The 23,175-nt window shown below is 39.4% G+C and overlaps 1 protein-coding gene across 1 annotated transcript; it reads right to left on the bottom strand.

Annotated features, from left to right (window-relative positions):
* Positions 1–210: 210 nt before the first annotated feature.
* On the bottom strand, positions 211–19,806 carry LOC145507956 (guanylate-binding protein 6-like). Its single transcript, XM_081495498.1, has 11 exons — positions 19,702–19,806; positions 15,108–15,316; positions 14,180–14,307; positions 11,610–11,719; positions 11,215–11,411; positions 8,895–9,140; positions 7,315–7,595; positions 6,410–6,622; positions 5,389–5,491; positions 4,857–5,050; positions 211–3,940 (listed from the first exon to the last, which is right to left on the bottom strand). Exons 2-11 carry the CDS (start codon positions 15,295–15,297, stop codon positions 3,716–3,718), a joined length of 1,887 nt encoding a protein of 628 aa, XP_081351624.1. The 5' UTR covers positions 15,298–15,316; positions 19,702–19,806; the 3' UTR covers positions 211–3,715.
* Between the last annotated feature and the right edge of the window lie 3,369 nt (positions 19,807–23,175).

The following is a 23,175-nucleotide window of genomic DNA, read 5'->3' as shown; positions in this document are numbered from 1 at the left end:
CAGATAATCCAGAACAATGGCAGGTAGGGCATAAGAATTTAGCAAACTGTAAGTAATTAGAACTAAATATTCCTTAATAAGTATTAGAACAGGTATATGAATAAATTGTTAACTACTTTTGAAAGATTTTTCTTTTTTTTAAATGATCAATACAAGTTGGTTTTGTTATTTTTTATTGAAAGGAAATGAAAACAGTATTTCACAGAGATATCTGTACTATCATGTTTATTACACTATTAATCACAACAGCCAAGATATGAAAACAACCTAAACACCAATCAATAGATGAATGAACAAAAAAGGAGTGATACATATACACAACAGAATGTTATTCAGGCGTGAGGAAAGAGGATATTCTGCCATTTGCAACAATACAGATGGACCTTGAGCACATCATACTAAGTGAGATGTCAAACTAAGAAAGACATGTACTGTATGATGTTATTTATATTTCAAATCTAAAATGTCAAGACTTCTTTATGTTCTTCAATTCGGGATGTCTCTGGTCTAAGGGAATAGAACATCTGCTTAATTCAAGTTCTCAATGGGAAAAGATATACAGGTATTTCTATAGAATAATTTGCTTTTCCACTAAACCCTTTCATTTATTGGCCACATACTCTTTACTAAACAGTTTCTTCCTTAAAAGGCAAAGTCATTCTTCCTTCTGAACACTTGAAGACACAGTTATAACAGATAAAGTCATTTAAAATCTCCAGTGGAGATGTGTTAACATCCTTGCAGAGGCACAGAGATTGTGATACACAGAGGAGGTCACAGAGGAGGAGACTGTGCCAGAAAAGTTTCTTTCATTCTGGCAGCCTTTAAATCAACTTAGAGATCTTAATATAGTGTGTGAAATCCAAATTATCTATTCCTTCAGGCCTTTGGAGTGTCCATGGAACTCTGGCAATTGATAGCCATCATGCATGTGTCAGCATTTTGTGTTTCCAGCAGATTTTTATGCAGTATACTCTGTGCCTAAACATACTCCATGAAAATGTGCAGAAAAGTAGGTAATGGTTTCTGTCCTCAGGTGAACTTTACTTTCATTTGAAAACAAGCACTAGACAAAATTTTTTGTGTTGCACCTGGGCCAGGACTGCATTTATTGCCAGATCCCGTATGCCTCTACTTTAACAGGGACACTGTGAAGTCTTTTCAGGATCTGGGTATCACTGCAAATTTGGATCCTGATTCCAAGAGTCCTCAGAACATTCAGGCATTCCCATTCCCCAGCACACAGGTACCAAGTAAATTTCCAGAGGTCCCCTAGAAGGGGAATGGGAAAATCATTATCATATAACCTTGTTCTAGAGTTGCAAGGTTGTTTCTCTTGAGATCCTGCTCTCCTCTCCAGGCGATAAGTTCATTATCTGAAATTGGTTTAGATCAAGGCTACAGACTTTCTTTTCATCAAGGCTACCTCTCAGCCTCTTGATAAACATCCTTGATTCCATCTGATTGCTTCTTCTGCATCCATTTTGACTCTACAGTCATCCTGTTCTGTTTGCCATATTCAGAATTTTCTCTGGTCAAGTCCTGCTGGCTTCCACTCCAACCATGTTATGGACTGAATGCTTGTGTTCTCCAAAATTCATTTGCAGAAACCCTAACTCCCAATGTCCCAATGTACTTGTAAGTGGGGCTTTGGGGAGGAAATTAGGTAATGAGTGTGGGACCTTTATGAGTCTGACTAATGTCCTTTTAACAAAGAAATATGAGGTATTCCTTCTCTCACTCTTCCAAAACTGCTGCTGCTGCTGCTGCTGCTGCTAAGTCACCTCAGTCGTGTCCGACTCTGTGCGACCCCATAGACAGCAGCCCACCAGGCTCACCTGTCCCTGGGATTCTCCAGGCAACAACACTGGAGTGGGTTGCCATTTCCTTCTCCAATGCATGAAAGTGAAAAGTGAAAGTGAAGTCGCTCAGTAGTGTCCAACTCTTAGTGACCCCATGGACTGCAGCCTACCAGGCTCCTCCTTCCATGGGATCCTCCAGGCAAGAGTACTGGAGTGGGGTGCCATTGCCTTCTCCGCTTCCAAAACTGTGAGGACACAATAGGAAAGTTGCCATCTGTGAAGCTGCAAGAAGACACTTACAAACAACCCAGCAGTGCTGACACACGCTTTTGGACTTACAGCCTCCAGAACTGGGAGAAATAAACATTTGTAGTCTAAGCCATCCAGTCTGTGTTAATTTGTTATAGAGCCTGAGCTAAGACAAACCATGATTCTCACCACTATCATTGTGGGTACTTGACTTTTGATGTTTAAACGCCAACACCTGGCTTCCATGTATCAGCGTCTATCAGCCCCAGTACTGTCAGGGCATCCAGTTCTTCATGGTACATCCCTCCTTCTACTCTTGCCTGCAGCAGAGAGCCACCAGTGAACTTTCAAGCATGATGGGATTCCTCTCACCAGGGCATATTCCTAAAGTTTAGTAATTTTCTTCCAACATCTTTCAAGTGTACTTCATAGTAAGTAAAGGCAAAGAGTCAGACACAACTTGGTGACTAAACCACTACCACTAAAGGTTCCTCTAGCTGAGATATCAAGGGGTAACAGAAAAGTTTATACCTTATATTTGCAGCAAATGTAAGAGATTAAAAACCAAACCAAGATGAAAACAAAATTAGGATGCAAATTTTATGCCTTCTAGTGTTTTGCTCCAACTCATTGAACAGACTGATATTTCCAGAAACAATGAACAGTTTTATCATATAACAGTCAATTTCAAATTCCATTTATTATCATTTTTAGTATTGTACTTTATTCTTTCTTGTTATTTGAGAAATGACAATAAAGCTTTACAGAAATGAAAAGATAGATGATATAATGAAAAACATGTGTCCCTTCTACCCTTAACGCCAAGCTGTCCCTCCCCAGAAGAAACCAAAGATATCAGTTCTTTGAGAGATGTTCCATGTGTCCATATAAATGAGTGCACATAATAACTGCAGTGTTTATGGTGAACAGATAATGCAAACTGTTTTCTACCTCAGATTTTTTTTGTTCTACAATATATCTTCAAACTTTTTCTATATTTATGCAGGTAGACTTCCATTGTCGATTTATTTACTGGCTACATACTATTCCAGTATATGTACATGCAAAATATATATTATTAATTCCAACTATATAGATAGACATTTAAGTAGTTTTCAGTCTTTTGACATTAAAAGAGATACTTCAATGGACCTCTTGTATGTATATATGTATAAAGCAGTAGTACTGTTAGTCACTCAATCATGTCCAGCTCTTTGTGACCCGATGGACTATAGGCCACCAGGATCCTCTGTCCATGGGATTCTCCAGGCAAGAATACTGGAGTGGGTTGCCATTCCCTTCTCCAGAGAATCTTCCTGACCCAGGGATTGAACCTGGGTTTCCTGCGTTGAAGACAAGTCCTTTACCGTCTGAGCTAGAGGGAAGCTGTATATGTATATGTATGTCTGTGTGTGTGTGCATGTGTGTGTGTGTATGTGTGTGTGTGTGTGTGTGATTTTGCACACATATATTTCCTAAAAGTGGAGATGCTGTATCAAAATGTCTATGCATTTATTCTATCTAATGTGGGCCAGGCATTGATATTTTCAGTAACCACTTTTTATATTTAAAGCCTTGCTAAATGAAAGTGAAAAGCATTCAGACCAAACATAGGCCAGAGCATATATGTATATTATATATCTCTAATTTCTTTAAAAGGAGATCTACTTTTTAAATAGGGAGCTTATACCGCTCACAATATGACCAAGAAGTTTGCCTGGAACACACAATATTGAAGTAATCTCTTTACCAAATTTGTCCAAGACTAGCCCAACCCAGGAAGTATTATCAGCATTAGTATTATCAATCATATTTCTCAAATGATTTATCTCTGCACTCATCTCCTCAGATTTCTGTCTAAATCCTTCTTTAAGCAGAGCTTCCTGGTCCTAAAAAAAAAAAAAAAAAGAGTGAGGAGAGGGGTAAAAAATTTTGAATTCCCATTTTTCTCAAGGATTACATTTTCTCAAACTTTAAAACTTCATCAAACTGTCTTTGTTTTATTCCTAAAATTGTTCTCTCTTACTCAGTCATGGAAGGAGAATTTTATAAACAGAATACCTACCAGTTTGGACCTGAACATTAAGAGAAACTGTAGTTTACAGCCTTACTACTACTCATATACCATTGGATTTAGCCCGTGAAGCTAAGCCTGACATGAGGACAAACACATGTTCTAGGCAAAAGATGCCAGGTGTGATTGCACTAAGTCTCAGCCCCACTTAGGATGGTATAGTCACCCAAATCATAGACATCTCTTCTAAACACACCCAGATGGACAGTGAGAGAATTTCCCTTTTGCCACACGATAGCTTGGGTATCCACCCCTGGAGACAAGGCAGCACATTTAGAAGCTGTCCCTGCCCTGTGTTTTTTAAGTCTGGGCATTGCTGATAGTTCTATGTCAGCATATATAGGGACTTTGGGTGGTAGCAGGGTAACTGGCAGTGACCGTCATAAAGCAAACCAGTTAAATACATGTGGTTGGAATATCCATTTAACCAAGGCTCATGAGATCATTTTAAAACTCCCCAAATTTTATAGTAGGGTTTATAAATACAAACCCTATTTATATTCTCTGATGGCTTGCAGAGGCCCTACACCTCTTGAAGTCTCCAGAGTCTACTTACAGAATAGAGCTCAAAGACTTCGGAAGGATTAAAAGGCTTTGGGGTGTTAATGAATCATGAGCAGTAAATGGCAATGGTGCTTCCCTCCATGGTCTTGCTGTAACCTTCGCCCATCCCTTCCTGAGGTCCCAGGGTAATGACCATCGAGCATGACTAAGGTCACAGCCTGACCTACCTTCAGCTTATGCTCCAACATCATAGTCTGCTCTCTCAGTAGGTTTTCTCTTTCCTTCGCCAGCTTCTCTGTCAGCTGGGCTATGTTTTCCTGGAGACTCCTCTTTTGCGCCTCCATCTCCTGCTGCTGCTCCTGCAGTTTCTGTCTTAGCAGCTCCTGTTCCTTCGCAGCTGTCTCATTCCTGGCCCGCTCCTCTGCCCCAGGAAGGTTTTAGAGAGGGAAGAAAATAAGGTAAGGATTGATCTCTACCCTCCTGACCTCAGAGACAAAATAAAGTTGGAAAGGGAGGTGGGAAATCTCTGAATCCCTTGCCTTGTCCACATCACCAAGAGCACATTCCAGAATATGATGGGAGTCTGGCCGATGTCTAACCCCACTGTGATTGCACAATTTCTTTTACTGTTTTCAGGTATAGCAGAGTTGTTCCACAAACAGAGAGGAAGCTCCTTGTACAAGGGTTTTAGTCTCACACCTGTCAGAGGGCACTGCCCCAGTCTACCCATTCCCCTGTGAGCCAAGCCCTACCCCGTACCTGCTACAGCTTTCTCCCCATCAGTGAGGGCTTTATCTGCCTGCAGGATGAATTTCTCAACTGCTACCTGTGACTGCAGAAAGCTCTGGAGAACCTCATTTTCCTGAGGAACCAAGAAGGAACACAGAACTTAGATTTCCATTGGGGAGATAAGTGCAAAAACAATCACGTCCACATAATTTTTCTTCACGTTTAAAACTCCACAGTAGTTCCCTACAAGTCTAAGCTCCTTAGAGTGACCTGTCTTCCTCCCGTCTCCCTCCCAGTGCTACTTCCTTCTAGCCACTCTAGACTCCAGCCAGTCAGAACTATCTTCAGTTCTACAAACCCAAGATCTCCAGTACTTTTATATATTTGTCTTCCCAGTATGAAATATTGCCTCTGAACTGTGCTGCTGTTTTCCTCTGCTACTTGCTGGCTAAAACTTAAGACAACTTTGTTTAACCTGCTAAGCCTCTCAGTTCAGATCTTTAAGATGATGACAATAAGCATAGATGTGTCTTAATGTCATTTGAAGGATTAAAGAGTCTAAGGAAAGGTCCAGGAATCCCATTCCTGGGCACATACTCCAGTAAAATCAAAATTTGGAAAGACATATGTACCCCAATGTTCATTGCAGCACTATTTACAATAAACAGGCATGGAAGCAACCTAAATGTCTATCAACAGAGGAATAGATAAAAAAGATGTGGTATATACATAAATGGAATATCACTCAGCCATAAAAAAGAACAAAGTAATGTCATTTGCAGCAATATGGATGGACCTAGAAACTATCAAACTGTGTGAAGTAAGTTAGATACAGAAAGCAAATATCATATGATATCGCTTATGTGTGGAGTCTAATGAAAAGGTACAAATGTAGTTATTAATAAATTTCATATAGTGAATCTTAAGACCTAAAGCTTTCATGATACCCCCATGTTCTGTTATCACCCACACTTGGTGTTTTGCTCTCAGATTTTCAAGAGAACCTCTAGACTCTATTCTGTAGGCTCCCTATGCTCCCCTTGTTCCTCACCTTTACTCCTTTCCTGGGCACTTGGCAATAGTCCTGTAGTAATCTTTCCATTGCTTTCCTGTAGAGTTTGTGCCCTCCAGGAACAGAGAAATCACCTGCTGATATACTTTCCAATAGAGCCTTGGAAAGCTCATCAAGTTTAGCCTGGCAATATTTGATAGAGGCCTCTTCATTCTGCAGCATGAAACCATCCTTCTTATTTTTTATGACTTCCTGCAGGGGAAATATAGAGAGATGTCACCAGGAAAATGGAAAAGAAGAGACAAAATTTCAAAGAATCTAGTACAAGGATTGGTCTAACTGCTGCCCTCATGAGAAAAGATTTTTTTTTAATCAAATAAAAAAGCAATCACAAGACCTGATCTATCACAACCCTGAAAACTCTCTGATAGAGCACAGGAAATTTTCTCAGCCTCCCTTCAGGTTCTTCATCTGAAATGTTGGAGTTGCATTACCTCTTCTCTGTGGTTCTTTGCAGTTGCAACGTTCAGTGATTCTATTTTCAATGATATAGCAAGGAGCAACCTAAGTTGAAAATGGCTTGGAATAAGAGTCTGATTAGAAAAATTTTAGTTCCTGATCATAAGAGTGTGTTCAAAGAAAAAGAAATCAACTTAAGAATGACTTGTGTGTGTGCTCTGGACAGCACTGGAATCTGCAGAAGTATTTACTTCAAAAGGATATCTATACTGGTTTTACAGCAGAGATGAGAGACATTTCCAGATAAACTTCCCAAGATTTGGTAGAAAAAAGAAGAAAATGCAGTTGTTTGAAACTCTATCCCTCATGTGAATGCAGACTGCTTCATCCTTGAGTGAGGGATGAGCCATGGGGACCATAAGAGCACTGCTAGGCTTCATTATTCAAGGGGAGGGGGAAAAATGGTAAATACAAAGACAAATTACCACAAGACCCCTCTGGAATTCCTGATCTTTGTCCTTGAAGGAGCTGTCCATGAAGATGGCAATGGCTTCCTTCTCACAGGCGGTGTGCAGCTCCAGCAGTTCCTGGAGCGTCTCTGTGGGGAGGTTCAGTCGCTGGGTCATTTGCTCACTGTAGTGGTCAGCTGCCTTCTGCACAGCTGCTGAGTTCTCCAGCTGGGCCAGAGTTGACACTGCGTTCTCCAAGCAAGGTACAGCTCCGGTATTGATGGTATCCACATAGGTCACAACCAGAGTCCTCAGTCCTGAATAAGTCAGGATATTTAAGGGATAAATATTAAGTTATCAATCAATAGGCACCAAGATTCTAAGACTGCATTTTTAAAGACACACATGCTCACACACACACACACCATCCTGTTTTCCACTATCACTACCTTCATTTTCTTACTGACTCTTTATTTTTATGGTTTTCCAGCCCACAGGGCAGAAAAAATTGAAAATCTATCTCTATGTAACAAACTAGGAGGCATCTGAAATATTAAAAGCAAAATAGATTGCATAGGTATTAAGATGAAACAGGGTATATCAGATTATATTTACTCACAATTCTGAGGCTTTAAATGGATTTTTCAGTGATTTAAGGACTAGTATTTATTTTTGGTCCACTCTAATCTTCTGAAAAATTAAGAAACTTGAAATTAAAAGATGCTTGCTCCTTGGAAGAAAAGCTATGACCAACCTAGACAGCATATTAAAAAGCAGAGACATTACTTTGCCAACAAAGATCTGTCTAGTCAAAGCTATGGTTTTTCCAATAGTCGTATATGAATGTGAGAGTTGGACCATAAAGAAAATCAAGTGCCAAAGAATTGATGCTTTTGAACTGTGGTGTTGGAGAAGACTCTTGAGAGTCCCTTGGACTGCAAGGAGATCCAACCAGTCCATCCTAAAGGAAATCGGTCCTGAATATTCATTGGAAGGACTGATGTTAAAGCTGAAACTCCAATAGTTTGGCCACCTGATGCGAAGAACTGACTCATTTGAAAAGACCCTGATGTTGGGAAAGATAAAAGGCAGTAAGAGAAGGGGATGACAGAGGATGAGATGGTTGGATGGCATTACCGACTCGATGGACATGAGTATGAGCAAGCTCCAGGAGTTGATGAGGGACAGGGAAGCCTGACATGCTGCAGTGCATGGGGTCACAAAGAGTCGGACATGACTGAGACTGAGCGACTGAACTGAACTGAAATGAATCTTCCAAAATATCTTTTGTATTCTACTTGCAAAGAACACTTACTATATAGGATTTCAGAAAATGGAAGATTCTGTTTTTATACCCTGATAGTGAGTTTTTTCTCAGTAGAGGAATTTTTCAGATAAGTGGAAGCCACAGATTTCAGTGACAAAACTTGCCATTTAGGGAAGGGATTTGTAAATTCCCCAAAGTAAGATAATTATGAAGCATACTCATTTCTTCATGGAGTATGAGTGTCTGTAAAACCCAAATTTCATATAGAATCAAACAAAAATACTGAAAACAACATTATATAAAATATTCAGCAAACATCAACCCCCATGGAATCAGAAAAAAGACTCACGATTCCCAGTGACCATGATCCCCTCTTTGAGTGTCTTGACTTTTGCATTGGTGAAGATGTAAGAACAGAAATTGTTTGTTTGTTTCAGGAATTTAGGATCCAGTTGGTCTTCAGACACATTCTCAATATCGTGTAGGAGTTTTTTGTCATTTGTTGGCCAGTCAAACACAAAACACTTCCGTGTTGGAAAGAAATGCCTGATACACTCTCTGGGTAGATTGGATGTTCTGGCTTTGGGATTCCTGCCTGAAGGACAGAAAAACAGATTAGAGTGGGAAGATTTTTGAAACAAAGGAGCTCATGGTGTTCAGGACAGGGATTCGCATTTCTTTGCTGGCTTCTATGCTAATAACTTATTTAACATAAATACTCAGCACTTCCTTGCACATAAAACTTACACCATTGATATAACTCTGGAGAGAAATTTAGGGAGACATCTGATTCTGTAAAAGAAACCTAAAACTGATATCCGCAGACCTGCACACTATAGAGCAACTGTCTCTTAGATGTTTACTGAACTAACAGGTAAAAGGATGCAAGTTCAAATGTAAATTTTAGCTCTACTTAGTCTCATGTAGGAATTGAGCTGTGAGACCAAGAAGAAGAGCCATTAACAAGGGTTAAGGGACAATATTTGAAATATTGGGAATGACACTCTGATTATTTAGGGAAAGCAATTTTGGTGCTAAAAAATACTTGGTACAGAGTTAGTGTTCATTTTTAGCAAAAACCTCTGAAGGGTAAATGTAACTAAAATGCAATTTTAAGATGTCACCACTCATCAATCAACTCTTTGACAAAAACTGTTATATTTGATCTGACAGTTGGCCTCTTCTGACTAGACAATTTCTCAATAGGTATTCTGAGAAAGCATAAGTAGAAAAATTAAAGCAAGAATGAGTAAATGAGAATTGATATCTCTCTCAAGGTTTCATCAGATATATCCACTGTAAGTGTAGCCCATTAAAACAATTCATTAATTTGTAACTAAAGCATGGGTAAATATATGAGCATTAGGAGAAAGCTGGGATGAAGAAGGTAAAATGAATGTTCTAAAAATTATCAGAAATATTGAAAAGGCATAGGTTGAAAAGACACACTTCATCAGGTTTATTTAGAACATTAAGTAATTTTTTACATGATATTCCTAGATGTTACTAGTGGTAAAGGACCTGCCTGCCAATGCAGGAGACGTAAGAGATGTGGGTTCGATCCCTGGGTCGGGAAGATCCCCTGGAGGAGGACACGGCAACCCACTCCAGAATTCTTCCCTGGAGAATCCCATGCTCAGAGGAGCCTGGAGGGCTACGGTCCATAGAGTCGCAGAGTCAGACATGACAGAAACGACTTAGCCCAGCACATGACTATACAGGATTAGAAAGATCCCTCTTTGAGAATAAAATCTACCTATGTGAAATGCACCTTTTTTTAAATTAGATAGACGTTTCATTATAATTTCATGCCTAACAAGTATCTGGTCAGTTGTTTTCCTCAACAAAGAAAAGCAGTAGCCAAAATAGGGAACACAAGCATTTGGTCTTTGAAAGGCTTTAGCACCCATTGTAATCTGGATGCTAATTTACAAATGGTATAAAAAACAAACTGGTTTTGAATAATTTCACTTTACCTTACACTTTACTTTTCTTAAGTGAACTTCAACTCCAGTGGCTAGAGCTTTGCAACCCACTTTCCAGCCACGATTCCTAAAATCTTTGATCTAGTCTCAAGTACAAATGCAACCCTTAGTGGGAATCCCTAATAATATACTTTCACAGCCTTGAGAAATTCCAGAGAAATATCACCTGGAAAAACAGCATATATTATGAAACTGTGTTAATGATTATCTTTCATGTTTTTCTTAAGAATAATCTCCTTGTTACAAACCCCAAGGCCAGACCCAGAAGGGAGCATGACTGGGATCATGAAAGCATAGACCTTAGGAACACCGGGTGTGTGTCAGGCAAGAACGCTGCCTGTGCACTTGCTGATTGTTTCTGAGACGAGTCCAAAAAGGGAACTGCCTGGGGTAAAAACAAGGAGATCTGGACTATGTCAGTGTAGTGTCTTGGGAAAGATAAGATAAAAAATAGTCTTGTAGTCTGCAATTAGGAATAAAAGCTGGACTCAGAGTGGACTCTGCACCTCAGTCCAATAGAGGTTGCATGTCCCCTGACCCATCGCACCAGATTTCGTGTTCTGTCTTCATTCTTGTCGCTCGCTCCCGGACCGTTAGGGCAACACAACCCCAGAGATTATAGATAGCATTTAGTAAATCCCACCCTCCATTGGCCCATCCACTGCCCGGGTCATGCTCTGATACCTGGAATCAGCTTCAAGGCATTCTCCAGGTACTGATCTTCTGTGATAGGGTGACCGTTTAACTTCAGCTCCAGGGTGAAATCCCGAACAGCCCAGATAAAGTCTGGAAAGAAACTCACAAACTCTGTAGAATCTTCTACTCCATCAGGTCTTGGAGAGGACTTGGCATGGATAAGTTCTGTGAGCTCTGTCACATAGCTAGCACTTGGTTAAAGAAAAGCAACCGCCTCCCCACAATTCCTACACTTCCCTAATTAAAAAGTATTATCATCACTCTCTTTGGCCCTGGTTCCCCTCTGCTCCACCAAAGGCAGCTAAATGACAGGGAAGGAGAAAAGACTCTATCATTTTCATCAAACTCAGTGAAACTTGGAGGTTCAGTTTCTGGAAGGATACTGCAGCTGTTCCAGGGCCTGGTGGTTGATGGTGTTTGTGCTATTGTAGACAAAGCTGCTACATAGAAGCACAGCCAGGGCAAAGATCCACGAGTCATTCTTAGGGTCACTCTAGAAATCACATTTCAACAAAAGGTTTAGGAGTTTACTCCTAAATTAGAAATGCATTCATCCATTGATTCTATCATGCTTTCATGTATTATTTCAGTTAACATACTCACCATGCATAGACACTGTTTGAAGACAGACGCAAATACAGATACCAGCTTTGACAATTACAAAGACATTTTTTATGTTTGTGATTTTTTCATATATAAAGTGATTCTAATCTTCATAAGACTTTCTTTTCCCTCAATGGGTGAAGGAAAATAACATATACATAAAAACTAGTACAGTACTTGGTATGTAACTATGTATTCAATGATGAGTGTTAGCACTTATTTGTTCCACACATAGTTATTAATCATAGCTCATATAAAATAGACCAGAGTTGGCATAACTGGGTTTTTAAATTATATTCAATCAATAAATATCTGCAAAAGTTACTCAATAGTCTCCCACTGTTCTTAGATTTCAAAAAGCGATGTTAAAAATTACAATTATTTCTTTCAGGACGCCTATTTCAAATAAGTGACAAACATCCATAACAATAAATGCAGCAAAGATGACAGTACCTATAGAAAGCTGACATCTTAGTAATGTATATAAGCAGTGAAACTTATAGCTATAACATTAAATTAAAATTTATGTCTGTAAAGGAAGAACAGAGCTATGAAGTTGGAGAAAGAATGTGACATGAAAGCTTCCTTGAAGTCTTGAACTGAGTAATAAAGAATTGGTAAAATGTGGACTTCAAGAAAAGAGGGTGATCCCATAAATAGAAGCACTCACAGAGGCAAAATTAGAGATGGGAGAATACCGGGGTCTTATAATTAAAAGAGAGTTATTTCATTTGACTGGAACAGAGGGTGAGTGGAGAAGTGAATTTGAAGCTCTAGTGCAACCTGATGAAGTGCCTTAAAGGCCAGGCTAATTTGTTTGTATAAATCAAAGCATTTTCTAAATAGTAGCATAAATCTATATATTATCTCTACTGTAAACAGTGTGTAAAGCTGCTGCCTAGAGCAAATGGAAAAACTGATTTATGTCAAGACAATTCTATATGGGAGTTTGGGGGAAAATAGTCTATTCATTACTTTATTTCCCCAAAACTCAGTCTTAGAAAATAATCAATTAGAAGAAGAAGTGGCATTTACGGCAAACAATCAATTATTTCAACACCAAGATTATGTTATTATTTGATATATGAATTTCAAGATAAAAACAGAATTTCTAATACTCCTTTGGGAAGAAATATAAAAAGCTATAGAAATTTAGGTACTGTTTCCAAATAATTCTAAAGTTAATGAAAAAAAGAAATATAACTTCTTTTATCCATTAGTAGAAAGTTAAAATACCAAAAAATCCATCTTAAAATGATTCTTGTAGGACAAACACACGTTTTATATAACCACCACATCTAGAGGTATCTCACAGCATTCTAAAATGCTCTATGAGCAGTTGATGAATTTCATCATAGAAAATGTAAACCCATCTCTTAAACACATTCTTCGTCTGGTAGCTAAGAAGATGAATCAAAAATCCTCCCTCTCTCCCAGGTTGATGTTTCTCATCTTTTTTACCAACGCACCTTTATAACTTAACTGTAAGTGATGGAAACTGTGAAGTCCTGCCTGGATCACCTTTCAAGACTGAAGGACTTAGTCCCCTAGCTGTTGGGAGTGCTAGTGAAAGAGTCTTCAGGAGTCAGCCCTATTAATTAGAAAGGCTTCCAAAAGTAACTTTTCAATAATTTACTAGCACAATTGTCCCAAGTCAGAGCAACTCAAAAGGACCATTCTTGCCCAGAGCTCCCAGGGAATTGACAGGAGTTGGTGATTGCAGTGTAGTTCAACTCCCTCCTCTCTCCAACCTGATTCTTTACCAAACATACTTTATTAAATCTGACTGCACATGTGCACAAAGGTCTTTGAGAAAAGACCTTTACTTTGGTCACTGATATCTACCTTATTTGGGCTTCCCTGGTGGCTCAGTTGGTAAAGAATTCACCTGTAATGCAGGAGACTTGAGTTTGATCCCTAGGTAAGGGAAGATCCCCTGGAGAAGGAAATGGCAATGCTCTCCAGTATTCTTGCCTGGGAAATCCCACGGACAGAGGAGCCTGGTGGGCTACAGTCTGTGGGGTCGCAAGAGTCAAACACAACTTAGCAACTAAACCACCACCACAATCTACCTTATTAAGTCTAAAGGCCTAGAATTCAGCTGTTCAATAATTATTTATTAAAAGAAATCAAGTCATCCATGCAGTGCCAAGAAATAAAATATTTTATTTAATATATATCTAATATTCTTTCCTAGAAGTGGGATTCAAACAAACCATAGTTTGCCTCATTTGCAACAGTTGACTTCTGGATTTTACAAATAGACTACAGCAGCTAAAGTTCTATGATCATCGAGCAATAAGGAGAAAATCCAGAATAAAAAGGATTTATCTGTGACCTTCCACCTCACCTTTTCCACATCCCCCAGGCCCTCGGTGTCCAGAAGGACCAGGGTGTGGTTTGGCTTGGAGGGGTGGGGCACACACCACATCCAGATGCCCTTGGTTTCAGACTGCACTGTGGAGCCCAGAGGGAAACCTGCAAAGGGAGAGGAGAAAGCAATATTCAATCACAGCAGATAATCTAAGCCACCAAGGGGTTATAAAGTCAGACTTACTAGAATGTGAGTACTTTAGTACATATGATGGTGCTGTCTCTATCTCACCAAGAATGCCCTAATTTGTGTGTTCTCTGCTTCAAGGAGAAGGGGATATTAATTGTGATAATGATGCCGAGCAAGGTTTCAGCATGGAGACAAAGAGGTATCCGTGAATCAGATAAAACAGAGGTTATGGCTAACTGTAACAAGAGCACTTTGAAAGAATGGTGAGTTTCAAAAGTGGAGAAGTGGATTGCAGTGAGATATGGCCATGGAAGAAAAGTAGAAAAAAGAAATTGAGATTGTATTTTTTCCAGAAAAAAATTATTTTTTAAAAAGTGGGCGAGTTTGAGAGGTTTCAGCCACAATAGGATATGAAATCCAGGAAGAATTTTTAAGATGACAGATAATGAAACATCTTTATATATTGTTGCAAATATTCAATAAAAAACAAAATGTTTTGAAAGTGAGAAGACAACTGCAAGAGCACAGGATTTAATCAGGTAGGATAAGGTAGGATTTTTGCATATGTTGAAGAAATTTTGCTTTACAGGAATAAAACAGAGAACATGATAATAGATCACAATAAGGTAGTGATTTAGTGGTGAGAATTAGAAGTGGAAGATTGGCTTATTCAGAGGAATTTGTTTCTCCCTTCACATGACCCAGGAAGAAAACTAAGAAACTAAGATGTCAGCTAGAATCAAACAACTGGACTCTAACCAAGTACAACACTCACCACGGTTCTGTCCTGCAAGACGGTTCATCAGGTAGGATTTGCCGGTACGATACAGTCCTACAATGGCCACCACCACCACTGGCTGAGAAATCTTCTCAAGAATCTGTAGAGCTTTCTGGTTCACTGACAGAATCTGATTGTTATTTTCCACCAGACAAATGGGGTCCATCATGTTGGGTCCAGATGCCATGGCAACCTAAAAGAGCTTTCTAGAAGAAATAAGATTACAGTCAGAGTTATACAAGGCAATGCCAAAGAATGCTCAAACTACAGCACAATTGCACTCATCTCACACGCTAGTAAAGTAATGCTCAAAATTCTCCAAGCCAGGCTTCAGCAATACATGAACTGTGAACTTCCAGATGTTCAAGCTGGTTTTAGAAAAGGCAGAGGAACCAGAGATCAAATTGCCAACATCCGCTGGATCTTTGAAAAAGCAAGAGTTGCAGAAAAACATCTATTTCTGCTTTATTGACTATGCCAAAGCCTTTGACTGTGTGGATCACAATAAACTGTGGAAAATTCTGAAAGAGATGGGAATACCAGACCATCTGACCTGTCTCTTGAGAAACCTGTATGCAGGTCAGGAAGCAACAGTTAGAACTGGACATGGAACAACAGACTGGTTCCAAATAGGAAAAGGAGTACTTCAAGGCTGTATATTGTCACCCTGCTTATTTAACTTATATGCAGAGTACATCATGAGAAATGCTGGGCTGGAAGAAACACAAGCTGGAATCAAGATTGCCGGGAGAAATATCAATAACCTCAGATATGCAGATGACATCACCCTTATGGCAGAAAGTGAAGAAGATCTAAAGAGCCTCTTGATGAAAGTGAAAGAGGAGAGTGAAAAATTTGGCTTAAAGCTCAACATTCAGAAAACTAAGATCATGGCATATGGTCACATCACCTCATGGGAAATAGATGGGGAAACAGTGGAAACAGTGTCAGACTTTATTTTTTGGGGCTTCAAAATCACTGCTGATAGTGATTGCAGCCATGAAATTAAAAGACGCTTACTCCTTGGAAGGAAGGTTATGACCAACCTAGATAGCATATTTTAAGGCAGAGACATTACTTTGCCAACAAAGGTCCGTCTAGTCAAGGTTATGGTTTTTCCATTGGTCATGTATGGATGTGAGAGTTGGACAGTGAAGAAAGCTGAGTGCCACAGAATTGATGCTTTTGAACTGTGGTGTTGGAGAAGACTCTTGAGAGTCCCTTGGACTGCAAGAAGATCCAACCAGTCCATCCTAAAGGAGATCAGTCCTGGGTGTTCATTAGAAGGACTGATGTTGAAGCTGAAAACTCCAATACTTTGGCCACCTCATGCAAAGAGGTGACTCACTGCAAACGACCCTGATCCTGAGAAAGACTGAAGGCAGGAGGAGAAGGGGATGACAGAGGATGAGATGGTTGGATGGCATCACCGATTCAATGGATATGAGTTTGAGCAAACTCCGGGAGATGGTGAAAGACAGAGAAGCCTGGCATGCTACAATCCATGGGGTTCCAAAGAGTCAGACATGACCTAGCGACTGAAAAATGAACAATGGTACATAAAATACATGCGTGATGCTGTTCAGTCGCTCAGTTGTGTCTGACTGTGACCCCATGAACTGTAGCCCACCAGGCTCCTCTGTCCATGGAATTTTCCAGGCAAGAATACTGGAACACATTGCTTTCCTACTCCAGGTGATCTTCCAACCCAGAGACTGAACCCCCTATCTCCTGCATCTCCTGCATTGGCAGGCCAATTCTGTACCACTAAGCTACCTGCGAAGCCCACATAAAGCACAAACCCAGCTAAGTTCATATTTAAAAGAACCAACCATGCTATTAGAGACTTGGAACGTTCAGCCTCATTCTCCAACCTCTGGGGATCAGAGAAGAGCTGAAAATTGAGTAATCATCAATGACCGTTGATTTAATCAACCATAGCTATTTAAAGAGGTCTCCATTTAAAAAATTGAAAAAAAGCTAACTAAAAGTGTTCAGAGAGCTTCTGGCTTGATGAACATGGAGGTGACCAAATGATAGCATGTCCAGAGGGAACATGGAAACTCCATAGCCCTTTCTTGCTGCTGCTGCCTCTAAGTCGCTTCAGTCATGTCCAACTCTCTGCAACCCCACAGACGGCAGCCCACCAGGCTCCTCTGTCCCTGGGATTCTCCAGGCAAGAATACTGGAGTGGGTTGCCATTTCCTTATTCTACCCCTTTCTTACCTTTATGCATTTCTTCTCTCTTGCTCTTCCTGGTTGTAGTCCTTTTTTTTTTTTTTTAATAAAACAGTAACCTAGCAAGTAAACTATTTTTCCTGATTTCTGTAAACCATCCTAGCAAATTATTGAACCTGAGGTGGAGATTGTGGGAACCTCCACTGTATAGCCAGTTAGAAGCCCAAGTGACAACCTAGACTTGCAATTTGTGTCTGAATTGGGGGGCAGTCTTGAGGGACTCAACCCTTAACCTGTGGACTGTGGAGTATGGACTAACTCTTCAAAATTAGTGTGTCAAAATTGCTTAGTATGATACTATGCCCACATAAGTGATGATCAGAAGTGAAATACGGAGAATAGTAATATGAGAGGAGAAGCTGAATTTTTCCTTTTCAGGATAAAGACAAACAATAGATGATCAGAAGCCCTGAGGAGAGACTCTCTGGAAAATTAAGATATTTTAAAGCAGCACATATATGGGAAATTTGAAAAGGCACACACAGGCCCAGGGAAGATGCATAAAAGAAAAGCCTGAAAGACTTTATTGTTTCTCTTTAGCTCAAAACCAAGAACAAATTTAGTGAAAGACTTCCTTGGAACAAAACTGGTACACAAAGAATTCGAAATGTGACCGCTTTTATAAGTGCCCAACATCACTAATTACTAGAGAACTGCAAATCTCCAATATTTGTTATTTGTGTTTTGGGTTTTTTTTTTTTTCTTTTAATAATAGCTATTCTTATTGGCCATTTAATTTTTTTAGAATCTTACAGAAAAACCTGAACAAACTTTTTAGCCAACCCAATACATTTAGAGAGATAAATTAAATGTAGCAAAAGATCACCACTAGGTAAATCTAGATGAAAAGGAAATGGGATTTTCTTGTAACTATTTTCCAAGGGAAAGTTTGATTTGAAAAATTAGATATTAAAAGCACTGTTATACCGTGGATCTCTTGGCATATTTTTGGTTGCTACTATGCTAAAAGTTCCCTACAATATCTATGGATGTTTCATTATCAGAATGTATAAGCATGATATTATATTCAAATATCTAAAATATTGTTTCATATTTATAGGTCAAATATTCTAGATACATCTAATACTATCAAAAGATACTTCAAAAACCAAACAAACAAACAAAAAATCACTCTATCAGTTACTATTCATGTAGTCTTAAACAAGGAGCCCCACCTAGCTAAACTTAAGTTTTTAAAGATAATTATAGGGGTAATGTGAGAAAAATTATAGATCCAGTATGGTAGATGTTTTGATAATAAAATTAGATACTATAAGCTTGTATCTAAGCATAGTACACAACACAAAATAGAATTTCAGAACGTGTTTGTTGAATTAAATGATTTATCCACAAAATTGCACTGAACAGATCGGTCCGTTGGGTTGTGCATTTGAACACAATCTGTGAACTCTAGGTTACTAAGAAACAAGGTCTACAAATAAAAAATTTTTATCAGAGAAAAGCAGCAAGCAATTTCATACGTTGCTCCTGAACCATTTGCTTTTGTCTAGTTCTTCAGTGTGGGAGTCAAGAATACAAAGGAAAACAAGAGCCTCTAACAGCTACTTTGTAATTTCTAGAATTGTCCGGTTCCCTCCTTAAAGCGAAGACAAACAAACAACGAAAACCCCACAGATGTGTAGATCTCTGATTTCTTACTGTGAAAGGGCTACAAACTTCTGAGCTTCAAATTAACAAAGTGCAGCTGTTCAGTCCCACTCACGATTGGTTTTCAAAATTTGATCTACAGAAGAATTACCCAAAGGGATTGTTAAACCCAGACGGTATAGATTTCTTAAATGCTGCAAACGGCTCCAACTTCATAACCATGAAAAGCGAACCAACAAACACAACACGTGGGAGAAGAAAGAGAGAGAGAAGGAGAAGAGAATGAAAGACTTTTGATGAGATTTTAAATCTTTAATTATTAAAGGTCAGCTATGTGGGGACTAAATTTATCTGTACATAGATAAATTTCCAGAGCTCTCTCTGTGAAGTTTTCTTAAGTATGACTGATATAAAGATGAAAAGAAGTGATCTCTGTAAATGATAATTGCCTGTAACCTCCTTGGCAGGAAATACCTTGTTCTCTGAATTCAAATGCCAGCCACAGAGCTTGACAAAGCAAGACAGGCAAAATCCCATAAGGGCTCTTTCTAGAAGCAGCACATCCAAGAAGACACAGTGTGCCTCTCACTTTGCAGTCCTACTGATTCAAACAGAGAAGCTGTAGCCCCCCAAAATAAAGCCAGCTGTAGACCTGTGCACTCCAGACAATAAGCAATCTGCCCTTCTTCAATTGTCACATGGAATCAGAAATCAGTCTTAGATAGCACATGAAAGATGGACATACCTGCTCAACACACCAGGAGTCCAAGAATGGTTCCAATTGCCTCTCACCCTTTGCTCACTTGCTCCTTCCACCCTTGTCTATCCTTTATCAAAGCTAAAGAAGACTGAGCAAGCCAGTCTTCTCTTCCAGTATAGTGATGTGTTTAAACTGAAATTGAAAGTAATTCATGCTCTTTCTACGGTAGCCGAGTCATGCCAGATCCTATGACTACAGCACAAATATGGGTGTGTGGAGCAGAGTGAGAGGACATTAGAAAAAGCCAGTCCAGAATGACTGAATTAGGATTGCAGAATGTGAATCCTAACACATTCCACCACTTTTCTGTGGTGGAATTTCAGCCACGTTAAAGGCTTCCATGACCTCTCCTGGGCATAAGATTGCTTGAAGTGAGTGAAATTGAGCTGTGTAAACCAAGTATATTTCAAGCATTTTTTCTGTTAACAAGGATTCCTGGGTACTGTGTTAGTGAAGAGCTCTTAAACATTTTAAATCTGTTCCTTAACACATATATTTAATGAAACAAGTATCTTTTAAAATAAAAAGATGTAAAGATGAAAATGAATAACCCTTCATGGTATTATCCAAGGTGCTCACTACTGGCTGGACATTTTCATACTTCCTCAAAACATGGACCCTCAACTAACATAGGTACCACCTCTGTTTCTACAGAAATTTAGCCAATTGGACCAGTTTCAAAGGGATTTATTTGATCAGGTAAGAAAGTGATTGGTGTACGTTTGTTAGTGAGGAAGGCAATGGAGCCATGTAAAGAGAAAAACAGAGGTTTGGTAGGAAGAAGCCCAAGAAAGTCAGGCCATGAGGCTCCTTCTGCCTGGTCTCCATATCCTCACCGTTCTCCTTGTCTATGGAAACTTTTCCAGAAAAGGCCAGATAATAAACACTTTAGGACTTGCAGGCCATAGGTCTCTGTCACAGCTATTCAGGGGAAGCATACATAGACAAAGATAAACAAATGGGTATGGCTATGTTCCAATAAGACTTTATTTACAAAAGTAGGCAATGGGACAGATTTGGCCTATGGCCATAGTTTGTCCACCCCTGGTTTAGTTAAGTGTGCTGCTGCTACTACATGCTAGGGGTTGTCACCTTCTCATGCATGGTTGTCTTACAGGATAAATGGAATGGCCCAAGTCCAAGGTCTCAGGCTGAGTGTCTACTTCTATGGCAATTTGGGTCTAAGTATCCTTATCATTTTGGAGCAGAGAGACAGAAAAGGAATATGCTTTCTGTCCATCTGTCTGGCATCATCCAAGTGAGTTCCTGCCTGGATCCTTCAGCCATGCATCCACATGTCTACACAACTAACTGTCCAACTCTCAACGATATAGCACTGCCAGTAGCTCTTAAACAGGCCTAAGAGAAACAAGGGTGATGGCAGAGAGTCAGAGGTAATGGGGAAGAGGCTGGTTTGGTCGTGGGACACCTGTTGCGGGTCTACCAGCCTCTTTGATTGAGTGAGGAAGCCTAACATCTGGGTACATGTCAAGGTGACTTCTGCCAGCCTGAGTAAGCTGTGCTTTGCTGAAATATATACAGACTTTCCTGCTGGCATTTGCTAGACTGTTCATTCCAAGTACAGGTTAAAGAACACAGTTCCCATGGAAGCAGCACAAGGCCAAACCTAAGATATAAAGACTTGCAGACACTGCCACCATGTGGCAACTCAAAATCATGATCTATCCAGTAATATATGAATTTTCCTGTGACAAGATCTTAGTTGAATTCAATATAAATTCAATACAGAATCTATAGAAATTCAACTGTAAAAAGTGTGAATCCACATATACAAATATATCACATGTATGCAATGATAATTTTGATTCCATAAGTTTCTTAACATAAACACTGGCTATAATGTAAGTTCCCTTGTTTTTAGTCGCTAAATCATGTCTGACTCTTTTATGACCCCATGAATTGCAGCCCGCCAGGCTCCTCTGTCCATGGGATTTCCCAGGCAAGAATACTGGAGTGGATTTGCCATTTCCTTCTCCACGGGATCTTCCCAACCCAGGGATCGAACCCACGTCTCCTGCATTGGCAGGCAGATTCTTTACCCCCGAGCCACCTGGGAAGCCCTGTAAGTTCTCTAAAGGTTAACTGTAATGAAGAGAGAAGTAGTAAGATCTTAAGCTCCTTTGGAAAGAATGTTTATTCTTGGGTTCTCCCTCCCAGAAGAGAGACATGGGTGCACACAGTTTATTTGAGAAGCAGTGACAAGAAGCCAAAAGAAGGGTGAAGGGGGATAGCGAGAGTAAGAAAGGGAAAATGGAAAAAGTCAAAAAGGTGAATTATTGAGCTTGTTACCCTTGTGGGAAACTGCAGATCAATCTCAAGATGGATATTCTGAAGAACTACACTGAATGCATTTCTAAAGTGTCCCTTCGAAGGACAACATGAGGATTTTTCCAACAACTTATGTTTCCCTTCAATTAAAAGCTAATTTAGAGGTCTTTAACCCCTCTAAAATTCTAGGCTGTGCTTGTGCAAAATGAGCTGCCTTTCATAGCTTGAAGAAAATCCTGAGAGAGGATGAATAAGACACTCGAGTAGGACATAGAAGTATGCTAACTGGTACCATAAGTGCAGTGGGTTTGAGAACGGAGGTAGGAGGCAGAAGGAGCAGATAGTAAGTACTAGAAATTACTGAAGCCTAAGAATTGCAAAATACAGTGACCTAATCTGAATAATCTTTTCAGATAAAGCCCTGTACTGAAAACAAGTTAAAATTCTGCATTTAAAAATGTATATTTTAAAAGCAATAAAAATTTTTGCAAATTAGTAATGAATGGCATCATTAGGTCAAATTTCACAGGAAAGTGGGAACGCGAAGAGTTGGGTGGAGCATTGAAGCTGCTTTTTCCCAATATCATTTGCCAAACAAGGGAATGTAGCATCAGTTTTGAAGGCATTATGAGATAAGGGGCCAGAGTTCAAAAGCCAGAACTTGTCCAAAGAGTCTATGGGGATGTAATATACTACAGTTGCCATGGTGACCATAGTTAACAGCACTGTATTGTATGTTTGAAAGTTGCTAAGAGAGTAGATGTTAAAAGTTCTCATTAAGTGAATATAATCTATATTAAAAAAAAAAAAAAAAAAACTCCCAGCAAACAAAAGGCCAGAACCAAATGGCATCACTGGGAAATTACACCAAACATACAAAGAACAACTTACAGCAATCCTTCCTAAACTCTTCCAAAGGATTGAAGAGGAGGAAACACAACCAAAGTCATCCTACGAGGTCACCATCACCCTGATTCAAAGACACTACATAAAAACAAAAGAAAAGCATAGGCCCAAATTCCCACAGGCACTTCATAACGGCCAAATGTGTATGTAGTTGTAACTGTAAAAATAAAGCCGATGCTATTAGGGTGGGCATATATTAATACATGGGTTTGAAGTTTACTTCTTTTATTTATATCTTGGGAGTTAACGATTCAATACTTCTAT

This window comes from Giraffa tippelskirchi, chromosome 5 (assembly GCF_054371585.1).
Source record: "Giraffa tippelskirchi isolate mGirTip1 chromosome 5, T2T-mGirTip1v1.2.pri, whole genome shotgun sequence".
NCBI lineage: Eukaryota > Metazoa > Chordata > Mammalia > Artiodactyla > Giraffidae > Giraffa > Giraffa tippelskirchi.
Note: the sequence above shows the minus strand (reverse complement) of the source record. Positions and strands in the feature narration are given on the sequence as shown.

Bases quoted from the DNA above. Each gene is read 5' to 3' on its own strand.
- LOC145507956 (XM_081495498.1), bottom strand. From the start codon at position 15,297: ATGGCATCTGGACCCAACATGATGGACCCCATTTGTCTGGTGGAAAAT. The intron at 7,596-8,894 runs GTGAGTCTTTTT...TGACTTATTCAG, and splicing joins GATCATGGTCACTGGGAATC to GACTGAGGACTCTGGTTGTG. The intron at 3,941-4,856 runs GTAGGTCAGGCT...TTTTTTTTTTAG, and splicing joins TGTTGGAGCATAAGCTGAAG to GACCAGGAAGCTCTGCTTAA.